General features: G+C 48.8%; 1 protein-coding gene across 1 annotated transcript in view; it reads left to right on the top strand.

The window, feature by feature from the left end:
• The first annotated feature begins 4,886 nt into the window (after window positions 1–4,886).
• LOC130110190 (arf-GAP with coiled-coil, ANK repeat and PH domain-containing protein 2-like) overlaps window positions 4,887–10,000 on the top strand; it is a 121,982-nt gene continuing 116,868 nt past the window's right edge. The window contains 1 exon segment of the mRNA XM_056277202.1: window positions 4,887–5,216. Coding sequence (XP_056133177.1) covers window positions 5,164–5,216 — 53 coding nt within the window. The 5' untranslated portion in view covers window positions 4,887–5,163.

Genomic DNA, 10,000 nt, shown 5'->3' with positions numbered 1-10,000 from the left:
TTGACAGTATTAAGTGTTCATTTGAATGACAGCCTGTGGAAAGAAACTGTTTTTATATCTGGTTGTTTTGGGGTTCAGTGCTCTGTAGCGCCTACCAGAGGGGAGGAGTGGGAACAGGTTGTGACCAGGGTGTGATGGGCCTGCAGTGATGTTGCCTGCCCATCTCCTGAGTCTGGAGGTGTATAAGTCCTGAATGGAGGGCAGATTGGCACCAATGAGTTTCTCTGCAGACCTAAACTGTCTGTTGTAGTCCGTCCCTGTCCTGTTTGGTGGCTGATCCAGACCAGACAGTGGTGGATGTGCAGAGGACAGACTGGATTATTGCAGTGTAGAACTGGATCAGCAGTTCCTGAGGCAGGTTGAACTTCTTGAGCCGGTGGAGAAAGTTCAGCCTCTGCTGGGCCTTTTTGATGATTGAGTCTATGTTGGATGTCCACCTTAGGTCCTGGGAGATGTAGGACCCAGAAATCTGTAGGTTTTCACCATAGATACCGTGCTGTTGAGTATGGTGGAGGGGGGGTGGTATTGGGGGGCTCCTCCTGAAGTCCACTGTCATCTCCACTGTCTTGAGCGTGTTCAGCTCCAGGTTGTTATGGCCACACCAGAGGGCCAGCTGATCAACCTCCCATCTATATGCAGACTCGTCACCATCCTGGATAAGGCAGATGATGGTTGTGTTGTACACAAACTTCAGGGGTTTAACAGACGGGTCACCTGAGGTGCAGTTATTTGTGAAGAGGGAGAAGATTAGAGGGGAGAGCACACATCCCTGGGGGGCGCCAGTGCTGATTGTCCGGGTGCTGTATGTGATTTTCTCAGCCTCACCAGCTCCTCCTGTCTGTCAGGAAGTTTTTAATATACAGGCGCTGGTACAGTGAGCTGGGTGAGTTTAGAGTGGAGGATATCTGGGACGATGGTGTTGAACGCTGAGCTGAGGTCCACAAACGGGACCGTTGTGTATGTCCCTGGGGAGTTGAGGTGTTGGAAGATGTACTGCAATCCCATGTTGACTGTATCATCCTGTTTGCTTGGTAGGCAAACTTCAGGGGGTCTAGCAGGGGTCTGGGATTTCCTTCAGGTGGGCCAACGCCAGTCTCTCGAAGGATTTCATGACCACAGACGTTAGGGCAACGGGCCTTTAGTCATTTAATCCTGTGATACAGGGTTTCTCGGGGACCAGGATGATAGTGGAGCTCTTGAAGCAGGAGGGGACTGTGATCTGTTGAAGGTCAGGGTGGAAATGGGGGCCAGCTGGTCAGCACAGACTCTTCAGACAGGTGGGTGACACGCCATCCGGGCCCGGTGCCCTCCTGGTTTTCTGTCTCTGGACGAGCTGGCACGTGCCCTCAACACAGATCCTGAGTGCGGGTGGGGTTTCGGTGGGGAGGGGAGAGGGGCTGACAGGGGGTGCAGTTGGTTGTGTACTGTGGCTGGGGAGGGTGAGGGGTGTGAAGGTTTGCATTTCAAACCTGCAATAAGACCCATTTAGGTCGTCAGCCAGTTGATGGGTCCCTGCAGTGTGGGGGGGGGTGGGCTCCTGTAGGTGGTAATTATAATAATAATAATAATAATAATATAACAATCATTACTTTTATATAGCTCTTTTCTACATACCCAAAGTGCTTCACATTGACTCACTTCAACCACCACCAATGTGCAGCACCACCTGGGTGATGCATGGCAGCCATCTTGTGCCAGAACGCTCACCACACATCAGCTCGAGGTGGAGAGGGAGGAGTCACTGAGTCATCCAGTTACATGAGGGGAAGATGAGGTGGCCAGATGGAGAGAGCCAGGTTGGGCATTTTGCCAGGACTCTGGGGGACCCCCTACTCTTTGTGATATGTGGCATGGGGTCTTTAATGAGCCCAGTGAGTCAGCACCTCACGTCTCATCGGAGGGACGGCACCTCCGACAGCACAGTGTCCCCCATCACTGCGCCGGGGTGTAATGTCCTTCTCACCTCTCCAGACTGATGATGGATCGTTGGCAGAAATCCTGGTTTGTTTGTTCTTTCAATTTTTCAGAGTAGCACCTTTTTGCCCCTCTGCTCTCCTTTGTGAGTGTATTTCTGGCTTGGTGGTACCGGATCCTGTCTCCACCCCTGTGGGCCTCCTCTTTGGCCTGACGAAGCTGCCTGGGCTTTGCTGAGAACTAGGGCTTACTGTTGTTAAAGGTACAGAAGGTTTCGGCGGGCACACACATGGCCTCATAAGAGCTGGTGTAAGATGTCACAGCGTCAGTAAGTTCGTCCCGGTCTGTCGATGCAGCCTCAGAAACACTGCAGTCAGTGCCGGCGAGGCAGGCCTGGAGCTCACACACTTCGCAGGTTTCAGTCTGCGCCTGTAGGCCGGGATAAGACGGATCAGGCAGTGATCCGAGAGGCTCAGGGCTGCACGGGGGACAGAGCAAAGCAGTGTTGGTAGTACTAATACTAGTAGTGGTAGTACTAATACTAGTAGTGGTGGTAGTAGTAGTAGCAGAAATAGAAGTAGTAGTAGTAGTAGTAGTAGCAGTAGAAGACGTGGTAGTATTAGTAGTGGTAGTAGTAGTAATTGCAGCAGCAGTAGTAATAGTAGTAATACTAGTAGTGGTGGTAGTATTAGTAGCAGAAATAGAAGTAGCACTAGTAGTAGGTAGTAGCAGTAGCAGTAGAAGTGGTAGTGGTAGTATTAGTAGCAGTAATAGTAGTAGTAGGTGTGGTAGTAGTAGGAGTAATCATAGTAGCAGTAGTAGTAGTGTCAGTAGCAATAGTAGCAGTAGTAGTAGTAGTAGTAGTAGTAGTAGTGGTAGCAGTAGTAGCAGTAGTAGTAGTAGTAGTAGCGTCAGTAGCAATAGTAGCAGTAGTAGTAGTAGTAGTAGCAGTAGTAGTAGCGTCAGTAGCAATAGTAGCAGTAGTAGTAGTAGTAGTAGTAGTGGTAGCAGTAGTAGCAGTAGTAGCAGTAGTAGTAGTAGCAGTAGTAGCAGCAGCAGCAGTAGTAGTAGTAGTAGTAGTAGTAGTAGTAGTAGGAGGAGTTGTAACCGTAGTAGATTTATTTACATATTTATACACAACCATTTTCTCAGCTTTTCGTGTATATATTTTTCGTTCTATTCTCATTGTTGTGTTATTGCTAACCCCTGTAAATACTTTGACGTTTCAGGTTTCAGACTTTACCTCCCACCAGTCCCCTAGCTGCTGTGCACCATGTGTGTGTTTCTGCTGTTGTGTGACTGTGTTGCTCATGATAATACGTGGAGTGTCTGCTGCTGCTCATGGGTGTGTTGTGCTGCAGAGTTCAACATGCTGTCATGCAGATCCTCTTCTGCTCTCCAACTCACTACACCACCGGCCCGCTGGACTACCATGGGGTCTAGAGCTGGACTACCGTGGGGTCTAGAGCTGGACTACCATGGGGTCTAGAGCTGGACTACCGTGGGGGTCTAGAGCTGGACTACCGTGGGGTCTAGAGCTGGACTACCGTGGGGTCTAGAGCTGGACTACCGTGGGGTCTAGAGCTAGACTACTGTGGGGTCTAGAGCTGGACTACCGTGGGGTCTAGAGCTGGACTACCGTGTGGTCTAGAGCTGGACTACCATGGGGTCTAGAGCTGGACTACCGTGGGGTCTAGAGCTGGACTACCATGGGGTCTAGAGCTGGACTACCATGGGGTCTAGAGCCTTCAATCATTCTGCCCCCCGCCTGTGGACCTGTCTCCCACAAGACCTTCACATCCCATCTCCAAAAGCACCTTTTCACCTGGCGTGTTCATCTGATCCACGCTTCACTGGGTTTTGTGCAGAAGGTGATTTTATATTTACCTGTTGTGTTCACTTTGTATTGTCCACCTGCTTTGTTCTGACCTTGTGCTGTGTGATACAGTGCTGCTGCTCTTTGTCTTGTCTTGTTTTGTTTTGCTTGTGCTCTGAAAGGCGCCCACAAGCAAAATGTATTATTATTATCATTATTATCATTATTATTATTGGGCTATACAAATAAAATTGACTTACTATTGTATTCTACTCTGTTCTATTCTAGTTTATTATAGTCTGTTCTATTCTACTGTATTCTAGTTTATCATAGTCTGTTCTATTCTACTGTATTCTAGTTTATCATAGTCTGTTCTATTCTACTGTATTCTAGTTTATTATAGTCTGTTCTATTCTACTGTATTCTAGTTTATCATAGTCTGTTCTATTCTACTGTATTCTAGTTTATCATAGTCTGTTCTATTCTACAGTATTCTAGTATATCATAGTCTGATCTATTCTACTGTATTCTAGTTTATTATAGTCTGTTCTATTCTACTGTATCCTAGTTTATCATAGTTTGTTCTATTCTACCGTATTCTAGTTTATCATAGTCTGTTCTATTCTACTGTATTCTAGTTTATTATAGTCTGTTCTATTCTACTGTATTCTACTGTATTCTAGTTTATCATAGTCTGTTCTATTCTACAGTATTCTAGTTTATCGTAGTCTGTTCTATTCTACTGTATTCTAGTTTATCATAGTCTGTTCTATTCTACTGTATTCTAGTTTATTATAGTCTGTTCTATTCTACTGTATTCTAGTTTATCAGAGTCTGTTCTATTCTACTGTATTCTAGTTTATCATAGTCTGTTCTATTCTACTGTATTCTAGTTTATCATAGTCTGTTGTATTCTACTGTATTCTAGTTTATCATAGTCTGTTGTATTCTACTGTATTCTAGTTTATTATAGTCTGTTCTATTCTACTGTATTCTAGTTTAATAGTCTGTTCTATTCTACTGTATTTTATCAGATTCTACTCTGTTCCATTCTTCCGCTCTTTGGTGAGGGGGGGGGTTTAGCCGCGACAGCTCTGATTGGTCGAGAGGAGCGAAGAGGCGGGGCTTCTGTCCGCTCCGGGTTGGTGAACTGCGAGTCCCTCGTAACGCTTCGTCTTAGCGCAGATCGCCGCTGTGACCGAGCCAGCGGACTCCTTCCTCCTCCGCCAGGGCTGCTCCTCTTTCCCCGCCTGGTGCTCCTCCGTCGCGGCGGGTTAGACAGACCTCTGCCGCCGGGTCGTGGATGGTTGAACGGACGCGTTTTTGTCGTCGTATCGGAGCGGAGCGCCGGAGCGCCGTATCGGACTCCGCCTGCGGGACGCGCCGCCCGGATTACAGCGGGTTTTGAGTGACGGGGGCGCTTGCGGGACAACATGAAGATCACCGTGGATTTCGAGGAATGTCTGAAGGACTCCCCCCGATTCAGGTGAGGCGGCCGTCCCGGTCCGGTCGTGTCTTTGTTGAGGTTGTGTCTCGGCGGGGACAGTCGGTCAGGGCTGTCTGCTGTCCGTCACTCTGCTATTTTTGTCTACGAGAAAACTGAGGCCGGCGGAGGAACCTGTCCCTCCCTCCCTCCCTCCCTCCGCCTGTCCGTCCGTCTGTCTGTCCGTCTGCCTGCCTGTCTCTCTGTCTGCCTGTCTGCCTATCTGTCTGTCTGTCTGTCTGTCTGTCTGTCTGTCTGTCTGTCTGCCTGCCTGCCTGCCTGTCTGTCTGTCTGTCTGTCTGCCTGCCTGCCTGTCTGTCTGTCTGTCTGCCTGTCTGTCTGCCTGTCTGTCTGCCTGTCTGCCTGTCTGTCTGTCTGCCTGTCTGTCCGTCTGTCCGTCTGCCTTCCTGTGTGTCTGTCTGTGTGCTGGCTCACTCCATACAACTTTTCCCGCTGGGGAGCTGAGGTGAGACAGGTCAGTGGTGGTTGGTTGGTAGGTAGGTAGGGAGGGAGGGAGGTAGGTAGGGAGGGAGGGAGGGAGGAGAGGGGAGCATCTGTTGGATATGGAGCCCAGCTAGTCTGGACTGTGACCCTCAGCTGTCCATGTTGGAAGTTTCGAGGCTCCTCGTTGGGACTCATGTTTGGCACCCGTGGTTTGGTCACTTCAGCGTTAGAAAGGGTCCAACTGCTTTTATTTGACGCCCAGCAGGCCCAGCAGGCTTTCAGTCAGTCCCCACACACTTCGCCTCCTTTACCGTCCAGCCAGCTGCTACGATAGGACAGGACTCTTGAATAATGTGCATCACGTGGTGTCCAGCCACTGGCTCGTTTGGTGTACTGCCCAGTACGGACCCCAGTCCTGCACGGGGTCACATTTAAGATGACCCTTTGTTTTCTGTCTGTCCGTCCAGTCTTAACTTGGCCTGGAAGGAAATGCTGGTCGGGCTGTGTAACACAGCTTTGGGTTTTCCAACAGTCAGAGAACCCCACCTCCTCCTCCTCCTCCTCCTCCTCACTGCAACATCCTCTCTCACAAAACAAGAAACAGATGTTAGAAAGCTGTTTGCAGGAAAATGGAAATGTTTCTTTCTTCATGAAAACATTTCCTCTGCGCTCATCTGGAGGGGGTGAACAAAAAGGGGAAACATCCGAAGAAGCAGAACTTGGGGTAAAAAAGAGGCTTGGTTGGTTCAGCATGTTGGTGGGTGCTGACCTCAGTGGTGTACTTTCTGAGGAAGGTGTCTTCTTCCTCTAGCGAGCGGCGGAGAGGAGCGGGGCTCAGGTAACCTACAGGGACTCCTCCCGTCATTATGCTGAATTATTCACTGGCTCTGCTTCAGCCCAACGGTCTCCTCGGAGCTGGATCTGGATCTCGTGCTGATGGTTTCCATTAAACATGGCTGCCTAAACTTCAGTGGGTTTCTGCTCCCCCCGCTTAGCCAGGGGAGTAGTTTGTGATCGTTCTCGTTTTCGTTACGTGGCGTAATGTGAAATGCCACGGTATTGACTCTCACCGTGTTAATCTTCTGGTTTTTCGGATGCGGTCGCTGAGCAAGGCGGCATTACCTCTGAAACGATTTGCACGTCTGGGAAATCTTCTTTTTTTCTTTTTCTCAAATGAAGGAAATTTTAAGAACTGGGATCTTATTTCTTATTTATGTATTATTATTTTCTAGAATTGTTCAAGAACTGAAAATTAAATTGTGTCAAAAGAATATTGCAGATTGATTTATTTTTCTGCCGGGTTTGTTCACGGTTTTGAAGGCCCTCACAGACAGTCATGGCTTCTCCTTCTCCTTCGCCCAACAGTAGCATAGTGACCACCGGCATCCTGCTGGCCAGCAGTACCGGTGGTGGTCGTTGGTAACCCGGGCCTTGACCGATCCGGTATGGAAATCTGATTTCTGATCTGCATATCTGATCTGAGAGCGGGATAAGCGGTTTGGATAATGGATGGATGGATATTTGGTTTGGCCAAGGTTTAACACCGGATGCCCTTCCTGGCGCAACCCTCCCTATGGGACCGGCACTAAGAATGCACCGGCGTGTGCGTCCTCGGTGGCGGGGTTGCTTCAGATGCGTACTTGGTCAGTACTGATTGACTACTTGGATCGATGCAGGAATCCACCAACCAGCACTCAGCAGCCATCTCTAGCTCCTCGGTCGTTGAGCTTTGCCAGCCTACCGAGAGCAGTGGAGGGCAGCTTTATGCAACGTACCGCAATGCTAGATGAGTAAAGGACCTCGCTTGAGGAGAGGAACACTATCGTTGATTTTGTGAGTTTGACTTTGTGTAAATTGCTAAATATTGAAGACCTTACTTCCTGAAGATGAGCTGTGTCTCAAATCACTCCTTGTATGCTACATAGTGGACTACAATCGCCTTCTTCCGTTTCTAATTCTTGTTCATTTCATTCATGCTTTAGTGCCCTCATAAATCCCCACAATGCACCTGAAAATGTAGTGTCCAATACATTTAAATTGCTTTATACAAAAACTACCAGAATTCAATGCTTTGCCTCTTTCCGCTCTGCTGGCGCTTCTTTTAACTGCCAAATACAGGGTGAGGGGATAACGAGAAGACGCAAAACGATGATTTAGTAGTGTCCAACATTTCCATCCATTTCTCCTCACAGAGCGTACCGCTGAGCGTTCCACAAGTCGGGAATAGTGAATGAGGGAACGAGGGAAGTAGCAGAGCTCATCTTGAAAGCCTGTTGGCTCTAGCAAGTCGCACTGGAAGCGAGAACAGCCACCTCCATTCACTTTGAATGAGGGCTTGCCAACTGCCTCTCATTCGAAGCATGATGGGATACTTGGCGGTGGGGGACAAGCTGGTGGAAGGGGGAGAAAAAGTTGAAATTGGTGAACTTTGGTCCCAGTGCCCAAGAAATTTGCATAGTGGCAGCCAGATTGTATTCATTTAATTTAATTTAACTGGGTCAGGGCAGGATGTTGTGTTGCTGTAAAGCCCCTTGAGGCAATTTTGTAATTTGTGATACTGGGCAACACAAATAAAACTGACTTGAGTGAAAAACTATACAACAGATATTGCCGATGCAACATGCCCAAAGATGGCGGATAGTTGCAGGCGGAAGCAGTGAAAGGCAGTTTCGCCGCGTCCCGTCTGACTTCACCATCAGCACTTAGAGAGAAAGACGGAACTTGGGAGCGGTTTTGCTGACAGTCAGCTGGAACAGCCTCTCCTCTGTTGTGGTCGAATTTGTGCACAAGTTTTGTTCCCAGAAGCCACAGAAAGCGTCGCTGCATCTCCTCCCTCCATGTTTCTGCTGACCTTTGACCTTAGGGGAAATTCATGTGACCCCAGAGTCCACTTTGGTGTGTAGCAGGTCAGAACCGACCGAGAGTTCTCTCCCCAATTTTTCCCACTTCGACCACCAGTTCTCTACTCTCATTTTTCCATGCCTTCCCTCTTGTTATCTTTGGCAGGCGGGCGGAGTGGGAAGGGAGCGAGAGGACGGATAAAAACACGGAATACACACCATGTGGAACGACTCTGTCTCTCTCCTCACATCTGTTTCCATTTTGGTGTTTGCTTTTAAGTGCGTGCCAGAGAATCTGGATCTCCCCGATGCGGCGCGGCTCTTGTCATCTGGTAATTTGGAGACTCTCTCATGCTTCAGATCGGGACTCTGTCTGTGGTGGCAGACCGGCCTTCACTCAGGACCAGAGAGATGCGTGGCTGAAAGAAATACACGTTTGACCCTAATGGCCTAGTTTCTATGTGGAGAACTGAAAGTTGGACTTGGCTTCTATAGGACTTTAAAAGTCCCCTCAGGGCCCGCGGGCTCTTCTGCCTCCATGCTGACGTTCAGCTTGTGTTCTGCAGAGTGGGTGTCAGTGAATGAGGTGAACGCTGATCCGGGACAGGGGTGGGCACAGCACATGTGTTTGCTGGATCAGATATAGTTTCCGTCTCCGTGTCAGTCCAGTGTCTGCATTAACGGCAGAGTTTGGTTGGTGTTCGGTCGTGCAGGTAACTCTGGAAATGATCCCACCCAATGAGCCATAACCGCAAGGCGGCGTTATCGTCGTGCCCTGAGTCGATGTGTTCTTTGAACCGCCGACTTAATCGGTCGACACAGACACACGTCAGTAGTCTCGGCTCTCCTCCGAATGTGTTAGCGGGACGACCTGCTTGGTTTGGGGGACGTTGGCTTGGCAGAAGGCCGTCACGTGAGGTGTGTTAACCTGACTCCATGACACGCCACTGAGGAGAGGAACCGGGACCGGTCCAGTCTGGTTGCTGGGTTGCTCCTCTGTGTACTTTGGAGCCATTTATACTTTTTAATGATAATCAATATTCAGAATGATCAGTTAAGGAAACATGATGGCGCCCAGGCCGCCGGTGCCGACCGCCGGGCTGTGGCGGTGGTATTAAGGCCTGCACAAGACCAAGTCGGAGTTTTGTTTCCCTCAATGCGTTTTTTTAATCAGCCATCACGGTCCAGTAACTCTCAGAGAGGCCTGAGCAGTTCTACAGGGACGCCGCGGCAAAACCGCCCCAGAAACACTCATGGTGGATAACTTCTCCACTTCCTGTACCTTCATCAATAAAACATGAGCTTGATTTATTTTTTATGTGGGACATTTCTGGACAAACAAATGCGGACTACTACTACTACTACCACTACTACTACTACCATTACTACTACTGCTACTACTACTATTACTATTACTACTACCATTACTACTACTACTACTACTACTGCTACTATTACTACTACTACTACTACTGCTACTATTACTACTACTACCACTACTAC

This window comes from Lampris incognitus, chromosome 3, assembly GCF_029633865.1.
Source record: "Lampris incognitus isolate fLamInc1 chromosome 3, fLamInc1.hap2, whole genome shotgun sequence".
NCBI lineage: Eukaryota > Metazoa > Chordata > Actinopteri > Lampriformes > Lampridae > Lampris > Lampris incognitus.
The sequence above is the reverse complement of the archived record's forward strand: the minus strand, read 5'-3'. Positions and strand labels throughout refer to the sequence as shown.